The sequence below is a fragment of the Apodemus sylvaticus genome, chromosome 15 (genome assembly GCF_947179515.1).
Source record: "Apodemus sylvaticus chromosome 15, mApoSyl1.1, whole genome shotgun sequence".
Lineage (NCBI taxonomy): Eukaryota > Metazoa > Chordata > Mammalia > Rodentia > Muridae > Apodemus > Apodemus sylvaticus.
Window position 1 is genome coordinate 44,395,571 of NC_067486.1, and position 23,446 is coordinate 44,419,016.

The following is a 23,446-nucleotide window of genomic DNA, read 5'->3' on the forward strand; positions in this document are numbered from 1 at the left end:
TTACTGGAATTGTGGCCTTCTCTGTGTAATAAGAAAGTAACTATTTCTGTGTAAAATAGAAAGCAAGATGCCTTTTGTATTTGAGTTGTATCTAGCTATTAGTGTTCGATGAGTGGCTGAATAAATAGGGGCATGCAAGCAGTGATGAGAAAAATCTGATGACTCATGATCAAACCAAAAAGGGGATGGATGTCATTTGCAAATGTTTTATGAGCCATTTCTCATTAAGAAAGTCACAATTCTTTGGGACAATATTAATTTAAACAAAAGATGCAAGAGCAAGATGGGTAATGAATTAAAATTTCCTTGAAGACACTGGAAAAGAAATCCAGAAACATTATGAATAAATATACTAGATCTCTGAGTGGATATAGAAACATCACTACTCCAACTCCATCCATTTGTCTAAGAATTTCAAGAATTCATTGTTTCTAATGGCTGAATAGTACTCCATTGTGTCTATATATCACATTTTCTGTATCCATTCTTCCATTGAGGGATACCTGGGTTCTTTCCAGCTTCTGGCTATTATAAATAGGGCTGCTATGAACATAGTGGAGCACGTATCCTTAGTACATGCTGGGGAATCCTCTGGGTATATACCCAGGAGTGGTAAAGCAGGGTCCTCCAGAAGTGTCATGCCCAGTTTTCTGAGGAACCTCCAGACTGATTTCCAGAGTGGTTGTACCAGTTTGCAAACCCACCAGCAGTGGAGGGGTGTTCTTAGACAAATGGATGGAGTTGGAGAACATCATACTAAGTGAGGTAACCCAGTCTCAAAAGATCAATCATGGTTTGCACTCACTAATAAGTGGATATTAGTTTAGAAAATTAGAATACCCAAAACATAACCCACACATCAAATGAGGTACAAGAAGAACGGAGGAGTGGCCCCTGGTTCTGGAAGGATTCAGTGTAGCAGTATAGGGCAAAACCAGAACTAGGAAGTGGGAATGGGTGGGTGGGAGAACAGGGGGAGGGAAGGGGGCTTATGGGACTTTTGGGGTGGGGGGGCCTGAAAAGGGGAAATCATTTGGAATGTAAATAAAAAATATATCGAATAAAAAAAAGAGAAAAAAAGAGACATCACTACTTATCACATAGGTGTAGACAATGATTAGAAATACAGAGGCTTACATTTCCCCAAATGCATCATGCAGTCTTTCCTGCATCTGTCTGTCTCAAAAATGGAATGTTCCCTCATGGATGCAATTCTTTCAAATGTCATATATCCAAACCCTACTGTTTTAATGTTAAAAATTCTAAATATGCTGCTTTTCTCCAACCAAATAAATGTGATATGCTCCATAACCTTTGGTGACTAAAATTTCACAATGAATGGCAAAAATGATTTTGCTATAAAACAGCAAATATTTTGAGTTATTAATTTTACAAAAATAATTTTTGAAAGTTAACTTTTGAATTTCTACCTTGCTACTTTACTGTGATGTTGGGGGCTGATAGGTATAAGTTTTTTAGAATTGCTCTAAAATGTTTAAGGAAAAGGAAAATTTGAACAAGTCTTTTATTGCAGAAATTTTGACAATTCAGAGATTATATTGGTCTCTCCCCTGTGTTTCTCTGTGTCTCCCCTGTCTTTCTCTCTCTCTGACTCTGTCTTTCTCTGTCTCTGTGTCTTTCTGTGTCTCTCTGTCTCTGTCTGTCTCTGTCTCTCTGTCTCTGTCTCTCTCTCTCTCTCTCTGTCTCTCTCTCTCTCTCTCTCCTCTATCTTCTTTCCCCTCTGGCTGTAAGTTAAATTTTGGTAAATTTGGATTATCAGATCAGAAGTGATTCTAGATAAATGAAAGATTTCACAAAATGAGCACCTGGCACTCCAACAGTGAAAGGCTTCAACTGAAGCATATTTAATTAAAGGAAACTTAAATTAGAGACTAATAAAAGTAAATAGAGTCCTAATTTAAATCAACACAATATTGAAAGTTGAATACTAAACAAAGTGATACTAACCATTAACTATTTAATATAATTTACATGTACTAAATATTAACCATCATATGTAATTAAATCATGTAAACAAGACAATATGTGCACCAAAATCAACTTTTTGTATTCATCTGTATTTGGAGAATTTTTGCCAACATGTGGGTGAAATAAATCCCTTTGGAGTCAATTATGTAAATATATGCTGATTTGAATGATCTTTGTTTCTTTAACAATTTTAAGTATTAAAGTTTCTATTGATAGAAAGGTAATGACATGTGGTTTATTTATTATTTCATCATTAGGATTCAACCTACAGAGAGCAATTAATTATCCCGAGTATAGGATTACCCTTGAAAACCAAAGTGTTTGCAGCTGTGCAAGCTACTAATCTGGATGGCAGGTAATTGTGTACCCTTACCTTGATTAGCTAAATTATTTAGCTTTCCCCAGGCATAATGTTAGCTTATTCATTCTGAAGTCTTACTTGAAATATATGATCATTGCCACACCATTAAGTCACACTAATAAAAATATACAACAAATTATAAGGGCTACAGGAGTGCTACTCATTTTATGTCATTAATTGTGAAATAGCAAGGCTTCCCATAAACAAACAGGAGTAATGACTGAAAGAGGCCTTGTGGTGATCTTCTGGGATGCCAGAATGGTTTATATTTCTTCATCAGATAAATAGCTAGTGCAATGTCATTTGATACACCTGTAATTTTTTTATTGGCTCTGTAGGTGTATCGAAAATTTATAAAGTAACTGTCACAGTAAGAATCTGTACTAAAATTATATAAAACAGTTTTCAGAAAGAACTCTGCAAATAAATAAATAAAAGCCAACTGTATTTTTGAACATTCACTTCAACTTTCTAGGAAAATAACACCTCAAAAAGAAAATCCTCAGAACTGAAAGTGATCATATCATGGCATTGTTTAAAATAAGAGCAAAATAAAAACAAAGCAAAAAACCCCACAAGAAACAAACAAATAAAAATATGAGAACTTAAATGCTGAAGATCCTATTTGACCCTTTAAAACTATGTAACAGATGGTGGTTTATTTGTGGGGTGTAGACTGTGTTTTAAATTTGGGACTCCCTAGGACATTTGTATACTGTAGAAGTGGGGTGTAACTTCACATTCTCTCTGTCCTTCTAACCATTAATTATGCAGCATGAAACTATTTAAAATCATTTTACTTATTATTCACATTTATTTCCTGTGACTATATATATATATGATGCAAAGCACTGGGATGATGAAAGTCATAAATCTTACTCTAATATAATCTGATGGAAGAAAGTTCTGTATCCTCGTGGCTTCTACTGATAAAATGCTATCAGGAAATCCCACTCCTATCCCTATTGAGTCAATTCATACACCAAACACATTAACTATGTCATTATGACTGTATTTTTATGGCATTAGCGTAACTTCTTTAAACAGTGTGAATCATACTGAAATGTATCTGGATGGCAGTGCAATTCACTTTGCAGTTTTGTTTCTCCAGGCTTTGACTATCCACCCGCCTTACCTTCTGTTATTTGTGACATTCATTTCCATTTCAATTGACAATTGTTGCAGAATTCTAAATGCATAGTTTTTAGAGAAATGTTTAATAAACAAGAAACTTTTGTAGATAGCAAATATTGAAAATATAATTCAAATGTTAAGAAGTTGGCTAATACTTTCCTTGGATTGACTACCAAGACTCTAGGAGGATTCTGAACCAGATCATGTTTGTTTCTCTCTGCAGATGGAATGTTTTAATGGATTATTGCTATACGACCCCATCTGGGAATCCAAATGATGATACCCGGTATGATCTCTTCCTCAGGTAGGTGTCTAAATCTTGCTTTGCAACCAAAGACCCCATTATAGAAAATTAAAATGTAATATATAGGTCATACAAACAATTTATACAGCACTTGAAACTTTCACAATTTGGACTTTTAGGCTGTAGTACAAAAGTTAAAAACAGTTTGCAACACAAAATATTGGCAAGTCTGTTGTAGAAGTAGAATTGTAACTAAGTTGCATCTACTAACAATGTTTTATTCATGCTTAGGAGATAGGGGATATTTCACATTCTCATGTACTGTAGACTATAAGGTTATCATTCTCAATAAAAGAGAGCAACAGGATGGCATTGTTTATTGGCAGTTATACCATCTTATCATATGTCAAAAAGACAGTAAAACTAAAGTAATAGTTGGAAAATTTAGATCCAAATGCGTTTTTGTTCATTTATCAGTATTTAATATGAAAGTTTAATATAGCCTGCTATTTTTTTTTATCAGAGCCAGTAATTTCAACTTGGTTCCCCAATAGACAGTGATAGAGTGAATGCAATCTATGTCTAAGGAAAGGAGACATTGATCATAAAACCATTCAATCATTCCAACTCCCCTTCAGCATTTTTATCTGACAGCAGAACAGACTTGAGAGATAAGCAATGTCTTCTAATCACACTTGTAAAGTGCACTTGGCTCAGATCATTGCAGTTATTGACACATGATGGGTGAAACATAATGGGAAACCAAAGAATGTGCTTTATTGGCTAATCAAGGTTAAGATGGCGCTTAGAGGATATGGCCAAACTACATTTTTAATATATTAGATTTCTGGAGAGGTTAAACTCAGCTAGGTTTTGGAGAAAAAAATGTCAGTGTATATGAAAAGGCTTAAAGGAGTTTATGTTCTTTGATTTGACCCTTCCAAATTTAGAAGTATATTTTTCAGGATTTATGATATTGTAGTCTATCAGGTTTAGTAAACTGTAAAGCAGGAGTAAATTGCATACACAGCAATAAAAAAAAAACAGTGAATGACAGAGAACCAGTTAGTCAAGGAGTTCACATCAGTGCAGCTATCATGTGGTGAGTTATTAAATGGAAATTATTTTATAATTTCACCCTTTCATCCTCTTGATCCTTTCATTCCTGAAAATTAAAAACGTAAGTATATGAAGAAGTGAAGCTTAAGAAGTGACATACATAACTTTGTATATAGTGAGACTCACTTGTATAAAAAGCCACTATAAACTACAAGTATCATTGCGATTTGACATTTACTTACCAGCATTATTTCTGTAATCATCACAAATGAATCATATTGAATGTGATCTTGAGACTTATGGGATAAATATGGTGTATGGTGACAACTTCCTAATTATTTTGGGTTATCTACTGGAAATTTTAGAGGGTAAAAGAGGGCTGCTGGTGCCTTATATATAATAGCCAGAAGCTGGAAAGAACCCAGATGTCCCTCAACAGAGGAATGGATACAGAAAATGTGGTACATTTACACAATGGAGTACTACTCAGCTATTAAAAATAATAACTTCATGAAATTCTTAGGCAAATGGATGGAACTAGAAAATATCATTCTGAGTGAGGTTATCCAATCACAAAAAACACACATGGTATGCACTCACTGATAAGTGGATATTAGCCTCAAAGCTTGGAATACCCAAGATACACTTCACAGGCCACATGAAGCTCAAGAAGAAGGAAGACCAAAATTTGGATGCTTCAGTCCTTCTTAGAAGGGGGAACAAAATACTCATGAGAGGTAAAGGGTGAGAGGGACTTGGGAAGAAGAGAGGAGGGGGAGGGGAAAGGGGGAACAGGATCAGGATCAGGTATGGGAGGAGACAGGGATGATGTATTGAGGGTCAGGAATTTGAACAGAGGTGTGTAGCAATGAGGGATGGTGAAGTAGGGGGAGCTACCAGCAAGTTCTAGATGCCAGGAAAGCAAGAGGCTTCCAGGACCCAAGAGGGATGAGATTGGCTGAAATACCCAACATAGGGGAAGGAGGACCTGTAGAGACCATATCCAGAGATTAGGCAAGGCCCCTGATTGGAGGATGGGACCACCCACTCATCTCCTAATTTTTAACCCTGAAGGGCTCCTGTCTAAAGAGATACAGGCACAAAGTGCGGAGCAGCAACTGAAGGAAAGGCCATCCAGAGACTCCACCCCCACCCCCAGAGGGGAAACCAGGAAAGGGGTTAACATTTGAAATGTAAATACATAAAATATCCAATTAAAAAAGAAGAGGGCTGCTGCTGAGGGCAAATTCTAGAAGTGACTTGAGGCAATGTGGCTAAAAGGAGTCTCCTGAGAATTGGAGATGCTGGCAGCAGGGCTGAGGTCCAACAGTTGCCAAGGCTGGGGAAATTCAGAAGTGGTGTTGGAGAGTGTTCCTGGAGACTCTAGAAGAGTAGATCTTGTTAAATGGAAGGAAAGGTAAAAGACTCCTGAGTGTCCTTCCCTGCTCTTGGAGAGCAGGAGAGTCAATGAATTCTCTGAATTTCTTAAACTCAGCAGGGTACAGAAAGTTCAGCTATAGCATTGCAATGCAGCTGAACACCTCTTCTATCGCCTTAAAACAGAAGCATGGAGCCCTTGAGCTGGAGAAACCATGAAGAAAGTCTTCACCGTTCTACTTTACTTTAGGAGCCTCTGAAAGTAACAAGTCCAGCTAAATACCAATACTTAAGACAGAAACCATATCAAAGAAACCATTTCTTTGCAATGCTGCAAAGCACTAAAATAAAGAAATTATTGAAAAATGGGAGAAAAATAGTTTTAAATATAAATTCATCACAAAGAAATATAGAATAGAAGACACTTGTAACTGAGCATATCAATACTAATTTTAAAATTACTGAAAGAAAATGTCAGTAGAAATGATTAAATTGTTAGAACCCAGGAAAATAAAATATAAAAATAGAAAGAAAAGCAATGAAATGGGAAAGGAAAACTGGACAAATTTAAGGTGGAAATAGAGGTCACTAGAATATATTCCTATGAATAGAGCCGTGTAGTAATAGAATACAAGGCATGGAAGGCAAAAGTAATAAATGTGAATAAAAAGAAACAGCAAAGACAAAAAAGAGGCGACTGATCTTGAAATGTCAGACAAAAAAGTAGCTAAATGGAATAAAACACGTATTTGATGCCTATTTTCATTGTGTGTGTACATGCTATATAAAATATATAAATTATATTACGATGAAATCCCTACACACACCTATGCATACAAACACATACATGCATGCACATAAAAGCACATAGAGACTCATAAACACATGCACACTTCTATACACATACATACACACACATACACACAAGAACACATACACACAAGCACATACATATATGTACACAAATCTATACACATACACAATGGTACATACATATATCAACATTATAATAATATTATAAAAGAGATTGTCACTTGGATCTTCATAAAATGCAGAAATACCACTTGGATTCAAAAGGAAATACACTAATAATTTAAAATATATTAGGGAAAAGATTATTTGAAAAAAAGCAACAGGCTAATGTGGTGAAGAAAAATGTCTGATTAAATACCTAGGAAATGCAAAATATGAGGTAGGGAGTAAGATGCAGAGAGTGTGCTCCACTAGATCTCATAGAAATAGTTCTAATGTTAGCAAAGGATGTAGTGGTGTGCTAGAAACAAAGTATTGAGTGGTAAGTTTAGAAGTAGATCTCAGAACAGGAGATTTCAGCACAGTAGAGTGCTACAAATGAGAGGGAACAAACAGGGATTTAAACAAAAAGAAAATCTCAAAACAGTGAATAATTATAAGAAAACTATCAGTTTTATACTTCACTCAATACAACATAGTAAACCCCAAATCAATTATTAATTTAAAATACATAAAATTCAGCTTTAGAAGTAGCAGAATAAAATACTTCTAAAACTTTGGAATAACAACTTGCAATATATGTATCAACTCAGGAACCCATCTCCCTACTACATGAAAATCTTTAATGAATCAGAAAGGGGAAGGTCACAGTAGAATTTGGCAAAGGAAGCACACAGTTTTCAGTATATATGAAAAAATAAACAAGCTTATTTATAGTATGTACAGCATACATTAAAATTATTACTGTCAATCAAGCAGAAAACAATCCAATAATATATATATAATATGCAATTATATATGTATATATTTATATAGCATTTATAGAAGGAAATGTGGTAAATAAATTAAATTATCCTAGAGATATGTGTAATATTTTGTGTAGATTTAATAGTCATTAGTTTTTTATTACAATGATCATCAAAGAAATCAATTTTAATTAAATAAGGAATTGATTAAAAAATTCTAGCTTTAGTGTACACTGGAACATTCTACTGTTGTTTAAAAATAGTGATGGGGATCTGAAGAATGAAATGGTTTATGTAAAATGTATTAAAATAACCTTTTCTTATATGAATATATCTCTATTTTCAAATATCCTGGGAGAATACAAAATATGTACAATAATCCCCCCCCTCCCGCCAAAGGATTTACATGTGAGTGTGGTATGGACATGGGAGGGTGGTTTCATGTTTAGTTTACATCATTCAAACCTTTGAATCCTGGAACAGTATGGAGCTCCTAAAATTGATGTTACCCTGTGGCCAGAAACTGCTCTGTTTACATTTTACGATCTATTTATGCTTGTCACAACTACTTGATTTGTTTGTACCTGTCCCATTATCTGCAAGAAAGCATGTTTTTAGCTTATGATGTAATGAGGGTGCCCTTTGTGTCACACAGATTAGCCCATTAGTCCATGAGTCTCAGGTGGTCGTACTTTCCAGTGATGCCCTGTTTTCTGATCCCCTCAAATGTAGCTGTGACAAAGATCCTCAGACCACTGTCATCGAAAATGGCAGAAGCCAACGGGGCCGGTTTTCATTTGAAGTTTTCCGTTTTGTGAAACACAAGAATCAAAAAATGTCCACTGTCTTCCTGCACTGCCTCACGAAACTCTGCAGAGCTGACGACTGCCCTCTCCTCATGCCAGTACGTCTATAAGCAATTTCACTTTAAGTCACTGAACTGATTTAAGCTGAAGGACTATTAGCTTTCAGGAAAGTCATAGGTCAGGGTGAACTATGAGCTGATTGTTCAATCAGTAAGGATTTATTGATTGCCTATTTTGTGCCAAGCTGGGTATGAAGTGTTGAAGCTATCGTGGATTTGGGTTCAATTGGCTTATCTGTTCGGATCATGAAAGAATGGTCAAAAAACAAAACAAAAGCAATAGTAGCAAAGGCAGATGAGTATGTGGGTTGTAGCAAGTGGAGTGATTGTCATTTGATAAAGGAGAGGACAGTTGGTGGGATTGACAGAGGGGATGATATGGCTGGTGATTTTGAGAATGGGATAATCTCTAGCAGGGTAAAGACCAAGTGTGAGAGACAGCCCACACCAAGGGTGCTCAGAAGTTATAGACACAGGTAATGGGATAGGAGGGGCAGATGGTGAAGAGAAACATGAGGAGGGTTGGGCTGGTTCTAGAAGATGGATTAGTGCCAGATGGTTCAGGAACACATTCAATTAAAAGTTAAAAGTCTCTGAAAGATCTGGATCAAATGGGATAAAGCCATTATCAAACTGTAGATAAAGTGAGGTAGAAATTTAAGAAATTCAGAACTTTTATATTTAGACAGGGTCCCTAGAATTACATTAATATTAACCAGAGAACAAGCACGAGTAGTTTTTCAAATTTAAACTAGCTTTAATGTTTATATTTAATCCCCAAATATGTGTGTAAATATGAAGTTATTTCCTAAACTCATTGATTCCTTTGGTCTTAACTCACTGGATTAGATGGAGGCAAAAAGCAGAGCTCACATTATTTTGGGTCTATGCTGACCAACATTTTAGGGAAGAATTTATTAAAGGCTTGAGAGAAATAAAAGTGGCCGAGTTTGATAAACACAGCTTGTTTTCAGGAGAGCTGTTGAGCTATGTAAACTAATGAGGCAGTGCACAATTACAGCGGGGAGGAAATAAGAAATGTGGTCCAAGCTAGGAGAAGAAACGCTGCAGTATTTATATGCAAAGTAATTAAATAAATGCACAGAAGGAAATGAATAAAATTAAACATGTGGTATGTCTTCCAAAAGAATCTGCTTTCCAAATGGCCATAAAGAAACAATTTTGTGCTGGGGTGGAATTTCATTTGTTTTCATTAACACCTCAGATTTGTGGCAACAGAAAAAGGAGAGATGCTCAGAGATGGACAACTTGGACCCCGCAGAGCACTTCTGGAAACGCGGTCCTGTCTGCAGGACCGATCATCACCCGGAGCGGTAAGAAAGCAGCGGAGGGAGGATGGGATAGGGTATTTTCCGGAGGGGAAACAGGAAAGGGGAGAACATTTGAAATGTAAATAAAGAAAATGTCTAATAAAAAAAAAGCCCCTCTTTTTGTATTTAGTCAGAGAAGGAGGCAAAAATGGTGGACTACTTGGTCTCTAAGGAGAGGTTCCTGTTTCTAAACAGCACTACTTAACGATGAGACTAGTGAATAAGTTTAATATCACAACAGTTTCTCATTTACCCAGTGTTTACATTAGAGGCAGTGTTGCCTTCTGTATATTTTCTCATTTTACACACACACACACACACACACACACACAAGTAAAAAGAGTATCTTTTTTAAAAAAGCAACATTTTTTCCCCACAAGTTATGCCCTCTGTTCTGGAAACCTTTTCTTAACTTACTGCCCCCAACCATGTCTTTCTTTTCTGAACTCTCTATGTCTTTGTCAATCATCTTATTAAACATTGTTGAGTTGTCCAGGTTTAGTACCACTGGCTCCATTGCTTCCTTCTCTACCAAGTGGTACATGTTCACAGGCACACATTTATATGTGCACCTGAGCACTGTGTCAGTATGCATATATCCTTATGGACACAAACATTTTTTTCACACATGTTTATGCACAAAAACACACAGATGTGACAAAGGATATGAATTTAATTCTGTATCAATCTAGATGCTTCCAGAACTGATTGGAAAAATCAGACATGTGGTAAATGTCACTGAAACTGAAGCTGGACACACTCGACTCTAGGTCTAGCTTTTATTCTAAAAAGTCACATGACTACTAATTACTGCATTTTTGCTGGATATATGATTCCTCATGTTTAGTATGTAGAGTTTTTAAAGGTGGGTTTAAAGATACTTTATAAAGTAGTTGCAAATGTCCTCTAAAAACAATTTTGGTTTGGTTTATATGATAATAATATTTTCTAAATTTTATATTAGCCATAAGGCTGATATTATCTTTCAATTAAATTGTCTTTACCTTTTTGCCAATGTCACCCATTTAATAGAACAAAAACCCTGTTTTCCTGAAATACATAATTAAGTAAAAGAGTACTTTTAGATTAAAAATGCTTGAAATTGAGTTAATATCATGTTTGAATAAGCATACTATTATTGAAAAAGAAGCCATCAGGACCTTTACTTAATTCAGAAAATTGTTAAATCTGAGATTTCAAGCTTAGTCTCCACTCTCTGAGGATTTGTCTGAACGGTTGGAAGATGACTATTTTGGGGTTTGTTAAAGACCCAAGTCTTAATTCTATCTAGTTATAAAAAAATTGCTGACTGAATTACATTGGATAGAAATCTAATTCTTATTTCCAATAATTAGGAATGATTTAGGGCAGGCAAAACAAAACTAATTTTATATTTATGGAATGTATGTTCAATAATTTTCCTATTAAACATGACCTCTGAAAGAGGTTTCTGTGTCCATAATGAATGGATGCTTAACAAATTAGTAACCTTGTTTCCTTCTTACCTGGACCTCCCGCCAATTTAAACATTATAACTTTTAAATATTTTGTTACTATAAGATCATTTTCAAAAGTAAACAATTAAGACCCTCAAACCCTATTAAAGCTACCTATCCAGGTTTCTTGATTTCACCAGTCCCAAGTCTCACTCCCTAAAATATCTCATCTTTGAAAGCCCCCTTTTATGTGTGAGTGAGAATCTCTCTGTGTGTAGCAGATATGTGTGAGGCCAGAAGTCAATATCGCTATCTCTGGATTTGGAGTCATAGGTGGTCGTGAGTAGCCTGATGTGAGGGCTGGGAACCTAACCCAGATGTAGCGAGGACTCTTAGTTGCTGTGCTATCTTCCACATTTGTTTATCCTGAAAGCATAAGAAACCTGGCTCCTGTTGTCACGCCCAGAGTTCCTCCTTTCTGGTTTGTGAACTGTTTCCACATCAAGCACGTTCAGAATCTTACCCAGTCAAACTTAGCTTTCTCTACTGGCCAAGCCTGAAAGAATCATCTTCAGAGCCTTGTGACAACTTTTGGAGTCCTTCTGTCTCGCTCTACCTCATTTTATTTTGCTATTATTTTGATCAATAGCATGAGGTTAGTCATTAAAATGGCCTCAGTGCTTACAGTTCGATATATCAACATTGGAATGCTACAAGATCCATGCAGTCTTAAAAGTTCCACCAGAGTCCAGAAGTCAAGGCATGTTTACCCTTAGACAAAGCCCATGTAAAATTAATATCCAGCTTTATGACCAGAGCTATCCTTTTTTTCTTTAGCTCACTAAAGTTTTTGCTTGAGTCTTCTAAAAGTTATCCTTCTAGATGTAATGATGGATTTTCTATAGGGAAGTCCATTTCAGGCTTGGTTTGCCTGCTATAAAGCCCGGATCCTTGGAAGTTTTGCTCGATTTACTAAGTGAGCCAGCCAATCGCTGCTAGGGAAATTTCTGGCTTATGTCACTTTTTCTTAGTTGAAAAGTCTTAGGAATCTTCTTTTGTTTTGCTTTTTAATGAAATCAAGTTTGTTTTTGTTATTTTTGCCCAATAACATTATCCCTTTTGTTAGGTCATTTATAAAAATTTCCATATATTTTAAAATGTAAAATCCTTAAAGTTTCTGCAGTGTTCTTTCTAGAAGCTTCTAAATGTTAACATTTCTAATGTAGACAGTTGGCTGTGGTGAGTAAATCTGGTACAAATTCTGGAAAACAAGAACACTTGTTTTGCTAACGTTGAGTTGCTATGAATAACCCAAAGTTTGAACTCTTGTTCAAGTAGTATCATTAAGTTTTGGGGTAGTTAATAATTCATAAGCACACACTTATTTAGTCTCTACATAGGACAGGCACTCTGCTAGAAACTAACTCATGAAGTTTCCCCTTAAGGGATGTAGAGTTCAGAGCTAGACTATTAACACACATTATACAATGGGAACTTTTAAAAGTTTAGTGCTTGTCTAAATGTAAAATATAGAGTTCATTAGGCAACATAAGTAATTAAACACCTTTTAAGTTTGCCAGAGATAAGGGAAATATTTATTCTGCATATTATCTTCCCAGTGAGTACTGTTTACATATTTTCACTTAGTACAGCTTTTTAGATGTGGTGTGAAGGGGAACACATCATTGCAATATGTATGCCATTTCTGGTATGCACAGCTGTGATACTGCTACTATTGCCTCTGCCCCGTGAATCCTCTGACAGTTGAAAATTCTTTGCACATCTCACTGAGTTTAATATTCAAACTTATGTAATACCTTCAGCCTTTTAAAAAACACTTTATTTATTGAAAAGGGAAGTAAAGGGAAGTAAAAACACTTTATGATAAAATTAAAGATTTACATGGAAAATATTTAGATAAACATGTTAAAATTGACAATTTTCATGGGAAATTAAGGAGTAAAGTGGTAGATATGTAATGTAAAGCATTACTAAATTAATTTAAGTATGGGATAGAAACATTTTATGATAGAATTGAAGATTTAAGTGGAAAATATTCTGATAAAACTGTAGAAAAATGTAGAAAAAGATGTTAGAATTGAAGATTATAATGGAAAATTTTATATAGGTATAATAATGGTAGGCATAAAAGTATTCATAAGTTGATTAAAAGTGGGATTATAAACATTTTCTGATAAACTTGAAGATTTGCATGGAAAATATTTCTGATAAAATTGTAGAAATATATAGAAAAAAACATGTTAAAATTGAAGATTATCATGGAAATTATATAGATAAAATGATAGGCAAAAAGATAATTCTAAGTTGATGGAAGGTGGAATTATAAACATTTTCAGATAACACTGAAGATTTACATGGAAAATATTATTGGTAAGATTCAAGAAATAAAATACTCCCAGCACATAATAATCAAAATACCAAATTCACTAAACAAAGAAAGAATATTAAAAGCAGTAAGGGAAAAAGGGCAAGTAACTTATAAAGGCAGACCTTTCAGAATCACACCAGACTTCTCACCAGAGACGATGAAAGCTAGAAGATCCTTGGCAGACGTTATACAGACCCTAAGAGAACACAAATGCCAGTCCAGGATACTATACTTTCAGCCTTAATGCCTTTCTTTTGGCATATATGTACAAATCAAGACTGATAGGACTGGAAGGAACTCAGAAGCCAATGGTGACTCAACACTCCCAAGAAATATCTGCCTCCTCTTCAGGGCTACACACTGATTTTAATTACAATGACACAGTAAATTAGAGGATATCAAAAACAACAAACAGAAAACCAATCCTCTACAGAAGCTATTCAAAGGAAATTTCAAACTACATCCTAACAGTACATGGTTTGGATGCAGCTATCTGACAGTGGCACAATGCTTTTATCTTCTCTGCTGTAGAAGCTGGAACTAGTGCTTCCATTTGACATGAGGGGTTTTGTCTTAACACACAGGGACATTTTGCTCATAGCCAAGTGTTCATGGGGGGTATCCAGAATATTGTTTTTTTCAGTAGTGGTTGGTAATGGGATTGCAGAAGTTTTGATGTTCTTTTAACCTTAGGATGAAGAAAATAGTGAGTGTGTGTGTGTGTGTGTGTGTGTGTGTGCTTGAGGAATCTATTCTTAGCATCTCTGCTTCATTCTGAACATTTCATAGAAAGGAGCTATTTACTCAAAGCAATCTAAAAGGAATTAAATGTACCCCAGAAAGGACATATAAAAAGGATTTCAACTTATCTTATAAAAAGGACATGGAAGTCTTTCGGATGAATCTCCACAGTCCATTCATCTCATTTATTTCCATGAGAAAAAAAAATAACTGTATAGGGATTTTAAGGGAAGGCTGGGATGTTCCTATGAGTGTCATTTTTCTTTTTTGTCCTAATACAATGCAGTGCACATTGTAAAGCATTCTCTGAATGAATACCAGTGCACATTGTAAACCATCCCCAAAATGAATGCTCACATACATTGTAAAGAGTTCTCTGAGTGAAAGACATATTAGCCTCGAAATCTCTATTTCAGGACGTGATAACAGAACTATATTTTGTGGCATGAATCAAGTGTGTGAAAGAAGACAGAATCAGATATTTTAAAAATGTTTCCCTGGGGCAAGTATATAAAATAATTTTGTTTGTGAAGATTAATATTTCAACTATTGAAATATTTTTCTATACTTGGTCAGTTTATGTTATTTTAGAAAAGAAGACTGAACTGGAATTGTGATGTTCACATATGTTTACTTTGCCATAGAGGTAATGACAGATGGAAATTTACTCACCTGTAAGATGGGTGTGGCAATAATGTCTAAGCCAACTTGAGGGTTAAATATGGCAACCCATGAAGTAGTACTTTATGGTCTCAATGGTGTTACAGTTACACATGCATTAATTGTAAAAGAAAAAAAGTGTTTAAATAATAATCAACTATGCATATCTTATGATTTAAGCAACAATCACAAGCACACATGTACACGTTAATGTGAACATGAAATACTCTAGTTGCAGACTCAAAGGTTTATCTTAACATGATTGCAAATGCGGCAATAGGATTGGGGAAGCTCAGTATATGTGCTCATTGATGCTGCGACGTTCACCAAGGAAAAGGGAAAGCTGACAGCCCCAACGTTCCTCTTAGCAGAAACCAGGAGGACTCTGACTCAAGTTCAGGTTCCATTTGACCTTTTGTTCAGTTACTAAGTGTGCATTTATCTTCTTGGATCTCATAATGATGTTTTTGGAGATTATGTTAGGCAAATGGGCAACACTTAAAATAGAGTGACATTAAATAATGAATATTTCTCTGTAGCGAACAACAAATGGCAGGTTATAGGCCCATCAAAAATGTAATAGCTGTTAACAATTACTGCCCTCCCCAACCTGCCAGAGAGAAAATGATGAAAAAAATGTCGGCAGGAAAGGATACAGTGTAATATATTTTGTGACTGTGTTTGTAGACGTGAGGATGATATTCCATATAGGCAGAGTAGAAATTTGGAAAAGAAAAGTTTATAGGCTTTCATTCACGAATACTCCATGGAGCTCGGGTGAGGGGTTGGGAAAGAAAATTAATAGGATGGAGTATTAAAATTTAGGGAGCTGGAACACATAAAAACAAATGCGTGCATCGATGTTTTCACTTCTGTTTTTCTATTATCTCTCCTCAGATGAGACTCCAACCAACAATTCACAGCTTGGTAAGATAATTAGCAAATAAAAGTGCTATGTTTCAAAATGTTTCGGCGATCTGTTATGAAACTGTAGCTGGCCAGTATATTGAGTTCTAGTTTCCCCAGTTTGCTAAGTTTTAAGTAACAGTTCACAAAAGGATTTTAAACCCATGTGTGATGTGTTGGCCAATTTTATTAAAACCTTTAGCTTTTATTTTGGTTTGTTTCATTACTGGGATATCAAACTTCTGATTTTTTGGGTCTTCGGTTGAATTGTAGTCAATACATTATAACATACTCCAGTGTGCTGCTGTGAAATACTGGTCAGGGATATTCTATAGGAGCAAAGTGGGAAGGTGGTGTGTAAAGTACACCTTGAAGACTGTGAAACAGTGTATGTGTTTCTTACAGGTTCCTTGAGTGTGCCTCCGTTTCAGCTGAATGCCGTCACCAGCTCTCTGATCTCAGGAATGGTCATTCTGGGAGTCATGTGCCTCTCTCTCCTCTTGTGCTCACTGACCCTTCTACACCGAAAGGGATCCGCCAGCTTGGTATTGAATGGCGTAAGAAATCCTGTCTTTGAATGACAGTGACTGGTCCTGCTCCAGGAGGAAGGTGTCACTGACCACTCTGTGTGACTGTGGTCAGCAGTCCATCTAAGGTCAAAGACAGCCACACTTGATTTTTTTTTTCTTAGGTTAGGAAGATTTCTTATTGTGTAGCTCATGAGTGTTAAGATAGTGAAAGACTTTTTGATGATATTGTGACTGCCACCTATGTAAGTGGCCAACCCCAGTTTCTTATCATCAGAGGGCACATTGACAATAAATAAAAAATATTCAGGACATAGACCTTATAAGGTCAGGCATTTTTCACTTCATTTGTAATTTCTGTTGATTGTTGGCGTAAGAGGTCAATCTAGCCATGGAGGAAAAAAGAAAGAATTTGTTTCATTTTCCTCTAAGCAGTAAAGCCCCATGCAATGGTTTTAAATTACTGTATTTGATCTAAAAACACAAGCTACTGTTTTGTTTTTATGATTCCAGGTAATTTCAGCTTAAGGCTACATTTTAAAGGGACATTTGTGAGTTAACTACTATTTCTACCGACCTACTGTGTCATGGATTGATTTTTTTTTTATCCTGATGACATTTGTTTAAAAAGAAAATGCCAAACAAAACTACAAATACACTTGGAAAATCTATTCACATAACAAATAGCAAACATGGTTTTTAATGTCCACAGGTTGCATTGTGGATTAGCAAATTATTCCTTTGGATAGGAATGGCTGTGAAGCTTCGTCGTGGTACACGTGGGACCATCAGCACAAGTTAACTCACGTGGCAGTTAAACACTCAACTTCCATGTATCTAGTATCAAGGCCACTGTGGGAAGGTTATTGCTAATTCACAAGTCATAACACGAGAAGCAGACATTGTCAGTACCATATAAGCATGACTCTCCCATTAGGGTTTCCCAGCAGGCCAGTGTTCTTTTTATCCTAGAACAAAGAGGAAATACAGAGTAAGTGTTGTTTGTAGAACATTTTAGGAGCCAGCATGAAAAAGATGTTCCTTTTTCCTAAACTTTTTATGAGAAGTGAGGAAATAAATGGTCTAAAGGAGTTTTCTTTGTAAGTCATCACTTTTCTAGATGCTATAATAACTACACAATGAACAATAGCTTCACCCAGTACTAAACGGTGAGCACATTTAATGCTTTAACTGTTTTGCAATAATAATAATAATAATGATGATGATGATGATGATGATGATGATGATATTTTACTCAATTTTTAAACAAGTCATGTTCAACAAAATCAAAAACAAATTTTATGTTCAAATTGTTTCCACAACTGAACCAGTAAAAGAACTCAATGACATATATCAAAGTCTGTTATTTGCAGCGACTAGTAGTGCTGTATTAACTGTAGAAATCTGATGTCACGACACTGTGATTCATTATTCAGGACAGATTTTAATATGCCATATGTAAATCAATATGCAATTTTAGATTGGCTTGAAGTGGAGTATGTACATTGAATTAATATAATAATTAAATCAATCACCAAGTTAAAAGACCACCCTTTTTCCAATTTGCTTGAATATTTCTGGAGCAAGTGTTTATATTACAATAATTATCAATATAATTACCTCAGCTCTTCTATTTCAAGGTGGGTGGCACAAAGTGAAAAAGAACCTGAGGGAAGAAATCCTGGATAATTTCTTCAATATTAAACAAAAATTAAGCCCCTTAAAAAGTCAATCAGCCCGTTCATTCTGCCCTCCTTCTGTGGTAACATGATTAACTGATCATCACACTGTAGGATTCTCTGTGTCCATGGACAGTACTGAAATACTGTGGCGAATCTAGCTCAGAGAGATGCCTTGGGTTACTAGCAGTTCGAGCTGGAACTCTGTGACTAGTGCAGTAGATCATTGAGCTGGCTTATCTGTTTGAATTTTTTGCCTTTGGATAGTTATTGCTTCAGTGTTTGTCCCTTAAATCCTGCACTTCTTTCACAGAACTAAATAATCAACAAACCCTACACTTCATTTCATAGAACAGAATATTTAACACATGCCATTTTGGAAACACCTCAAGCCTCATATTTCCTTTTGCTGCCCTTTTTAAAGCAAAGATATAAGCAGGTTAGCTTCATTCCTCTTTGCCCTGTAATACTCAAATTGTAGGTTCTGTTTTAGTTACTCTGAGTTTTTGTTTTTTTGTTTTTTTTGGTTATTGTAGTAGGAAGACCTTACAAATATATGCAAATGTCTTTTCAGTTTTAATACCTCAAACTGTATTTTTTTTTTTTTTTTGTGCTTCAGGGGTAAGGTCTGATGACATGTACAAAATTAATAAAAATAATCTGAAATGAAAATATTAGCCTGTTTATTTAAGACTTCTTCTTCTTTTTATTCTTCTTCTTTTTATTTCTTCTTCCTGTTCCATGTTGCCTATTCTTTCAGGAATGCTGAGAATGAATGGCTCTAAAGTAAACATCATCAAGGAAGGCGGGTAGTGTCTGTAGACAGATGAAGTCTGTCCTAGATACACTGAGCTTCCTAGCAATGGAGCTAATTTGGGGTCTTCATTTATGGTCCTTTACCTGGAACTTGAGCTGTAAGATGGACTTTAATGCTTTGGTGGATGTAGTAAAAAGAAAGGACCGGGCTGGAATGATAGCTCAGTGCTTAACATCACTGCCTGAAGGTCATGAGTTCAAATCCAAGCAACCACATGGTGGCTCACAACCATCCATAATGAGATCTGACGCCCTCTTCTGGGATGTATGAAGAGAGCTTCAGTGTACTTACATATAATAAATAAATCTTAAAAAAAAAAGGACCTTGGCTTTTGTGTTGTAGTTACAGATCTGACAGTTCTCATGTCATCTTCCCCTCTTAGGGAAGGAGAGGTGGGAATAAACACAGCAATGAAGATAACTTCTTTTTAGGTCTAAGTGAGAATGCAGTCTTACTGGATATGGCACGGAATCCTTAGGTACAGCAAGTTAGCTTAGTGAGCATCACTGCTCCATGAATTTTGTGGGATTGGTGGAGCCTGTAGCATCACTTTGCATACCATCAGGTAGTAGAACCTCAGAAGCAAGAAGACAGCAGTTCATGGGTAATACCTGCTGTCACCATATATGAAGTATAGTTTTCAGAGTACTCCAGGAGAGAATTATGAGAGAATCGAGAACCTGAACACATACTTTCATTCCATATGTATAAATTAAAGAAGACACAGACCATAGATCTATTGCTTTTGACAACAAGACTGTTCAATTATCTGCAACTAAAAAGACCTTTAACACAAACAGTACCACTTTATAATTGGGAAAAGAACTTTAAGTTTTGGTTACTAAACAAAATAAATGCATGGATAAGGTGAAATATTTCTCAGAATTCTATATGAAATTGCTAGCATATACAGGCAATAAATAATGATGCACACAAGTAGTGTTTATACACAAAATATAAAGTAAAATGCTATCCATCCATCCATCTATCCATCTACCCATCTACCCAACTGTCCATCCATCCACCCACCTACCCAACCATCCATCTATCCACCCATCCACCCATCCAGCCACTCACCCACCCATCCATCCATCCATCCATCCATCCATCCATCCATCCATCCATCCACCCACCCACCCACCCATCCATCCATCCATCTATCTTTTGGAAAGTAATACAATGCATAAAAAGGAATAGCCTCATAGAACTGTAGAGTCTGAACCAGCTTTAGGCCTGCTGCAGGGAAGGTGAGTTTCAGGGAAACTGATGGTATATATAGCTGCAATCAGGAAGCATAATACACACCCACGAAGAACAAATGTCTTCCTTCAAGTCAAAGGCAAGATAAACACAATGTCAAAGTTTGAAAGGTAGCAAGGAAGGAGGTCTTTCTCTTGCTTTTTGTTCTAGTCAGGCTCTGAACTGATTGCATGTATCAAATCCCTTAGCAACAAAAGTTCCTACTAAGTCTGGGGTAGTAGGGCATGAATGCATAAAAAATGTCAAAAAAATTGACAGTGCTGTCAAGTAGTTTGAAATATTTATTATGTACATATAAGGGATCATGAAAAAGGACTCTATTTTACAATTAATGAATAATATGGATCAAATGTAAAGAAGACTGGCCCAGGAGTAGGAGGGAAGCGGTGAATTATGAAAAATGCTGTTATCCCTGTGGTATGAGGATAAATAGAATACAGGACGTATGACCTAGCATTAACTCAGGGCCTATGTTTTATGTGGCTTTGAGAGTCCTAGTATGAAAAAAGAAATAATATAACAGTGGCAATAAAGAACATTAGACACAGTAGCAGACATAATTGGGGACAAATCTAACAGGACAGGGCTGGGCATGAAGAGGAGAGGCGATGTGTTAGACAAAGCCAGTTCCTGGAGGAGACAGGACTAGAATGGTTGACAGCTGTTACCCTTACGCAACACAAAGCAATTCACCTCTTGCACAGGCTCAGTGGAAACCAGATGAATGGAAACCAGTTGAAACACTATGTTTCTGTGTTTGTGAGAATGCATTGGCTGACAGCTTTTGTGTGAACCTTATTGGTCTGCAAGTTCAAGTAACACAAGAGAAATGAAACAGCCTTGACTAATGCACTTTTCTGAAACAGCCAGGAAAGACTTGGTTTGGGTTAGGGGGTTGGACTTTGTTCATTTGTACTCAACATAACAGAGACCTCTGCTAAGCAGTCTTCATATTTAAATCCCTGTGAAGTGAAACTGAGAATTATGATTATTATCTCCAATTCTCCTTTGCTTCAAGAATCTGAATATTTCCTTCTCATCTACATTAGCAACATAACTACCTTGATTTTCCCTTTCATTTTCAATGAAAAAGAGAGTAGTCTTGCTGTGGTGTTTAGCTAGAGTCAAAAGCAGTGGGGTTCAGTTCCATTAGGGGCAAAACTGTGTGTAGCATTGTACAAAACAGAATTCATTACTTAGTCATCTTGCTTGTTAGGCTATTCAACTCAACACTGTAAATTCTTGAAGAGTGACGGATTGACAATTGCTTCAGATCTGAATCAAGGGTGTATAAATCATGGGGCCATTTCTTTCTTCCTACATAGCTTTGTGCCTGTGCTTTTAAAGGTGTGAACAACAGGTGCACATGAATGGCTGCCTTAGGGAAAAAAATAATGTTTTGGCAATAATTTACTTCTTTAGAATTAGAATCAACTTATTTAAGGCTGCTATTTGTTACCAAGGAGGTGTAATAGAAAGAGAATAATTCAGCTTGCTGTTTCTGAAAGAAATTGATCCCATTTACAATTTATGGAGATGAAACCCTATTTTTTGGTATCTCACCTCAACTTCTGAACACAGTGAGGGGCAAATTGATTCACCTCTCTTTTTAAAGAGTTCTTTAAAATTTTAATTATTTGCAGTATGTCATTAAGTATTACATATAGGTATAATGACGCTTTCTCTCATTTTCCAAATTAATCTTTCTTGTGTTTTGTCATAAATGATTTGTGATTCTACAGCTCTAATGCAATCTCATTTAAAATGGTAACAAAGAGAATGGTTAAATATAGAATGGTGTAGTTATTTAATTATTGCAGAGATTCTTTCCTTGGATAAAATAGTGCACACACAGTTGATGCTACACTCACAATTTTACCTGTGAAGAAACCTGCCTCCACCCAATGACTACTAACTTTGTGGACTCATCTCTCTAGGCTGGTATTGCTGCCAATCTAGATGATGTCTCTCTAACCTTGTTTTCTTTCTTTTTTTTTTTTTGTCTTACTCAATGTACAGAAAACATTATATATAGCTGTTTTTAATAGAGTTTATTCAGGGTATGGGGAGGGGAATTAAGAGGGTAGTAGAGGCAGATTAAGGCAGGGAGAGGGAGAGAGTAAACAAGTAGAGGCTGGCCATGATCACATGGAGAGAGGGGGAGGGGAATGGGGAAGGGAGGGTGGAAGAGAAATGCCCAAGAGAGAAGCAAGAGAGCAAGAATAAGAGAGCAAGAGAGGGAGGAGGGGGCAAGCAGCCCCTTTATAACAGCCAGGGCTGCCTGGCTGTTTCCAGGTAATTGTAGGTTGGCATTTAGACAGTGTACTAACATTCCCCTGTTTTGGTTTAATCAAAAAAGAAAAAAACTAGAAGAGGTGATGGCGAAGCAGGAATAGGGTCATTGTGCATTGTGATATCTGGATGCTTCATGCTGGCAATGGGCACTATGTCTCTAGGGAACCTAGAGGAATGGGTATGGGGAATGTTGTTCAATCTTAGGACAGTAGGCTGTTTCCTTGCTGTCCAAGGTCTGTGGAGCCATCTGAGGATAGGTCAGAAGGACCAGGTACAATAGGAGCGTCTGTGTCTGTGACAGGAGATTGAGCATCTGAAGTTATTTCTCTGGAGCTGGCCTGGATGTAGTAAATGCCTGGACTTGACAAGATGTTGAAACACGTTATTCTAGGAAGAGAATAAGAGTACATTTGGGGGAAAGAAATTTTTTTCTTAAGATGTATATTTGAAACTCAGAGAAATCCCACCCTTTGAGACAGGTAGTAAGTGGGAATTTTGAGCAGATGTGCTTGTCTCGGTGGAGCCTATTTGGTCCATGAGAGGTAGACCTGAGTGAACTTACAAACTTACAAAAGAGATAACAACATGTGGTAACCACAGGAATAGTCTCTAAGGTGAACATTTTGTGGAGCAGAAGAAACAAGAATTTGTGATTAAA

General features: G+C 36.2%; 1 protein-coding gene across 1 annotated transcript in view; it reads left to right on the forward strand.

Annotated features, from left to right (window-relative positions):
• Zpld1 (zona pellucida like domain containing 1) overlaps positions 1–16,791 on the forward strand; it is a 38,289-nt gene extending 21,498 nt beyond the window's left edge. Inside the window, exons 5-10 of the mRNA XM_052159019.1 lie at positions 2,247–2,344; positions 3,708–3,788; positions 8,615–8,786; positions 9,973–10,081; positions 16,202–16,231; positions 16,616–16,791. Of these exons, the coding sequence (XP_052014979.1) occupies positions 2,247–2,344; positions 3,708–3,788; positions 8,615–8,786; positions 9,973–10,081; positions 16,202–16,231; positions 16,616–16,791 (666 nt within the window). The remainder of the gene's footprint in view (positions 1–2,246; positions 2,345–3,707; positions 3,789–8,614; positions 8,787–9,972; positions 10,082–16,201; positions 16,232–16,615) is intronic.
• The last annotated feature ends 6,655 nt before the right edge of the window (positions 16,792–23,446 follow it).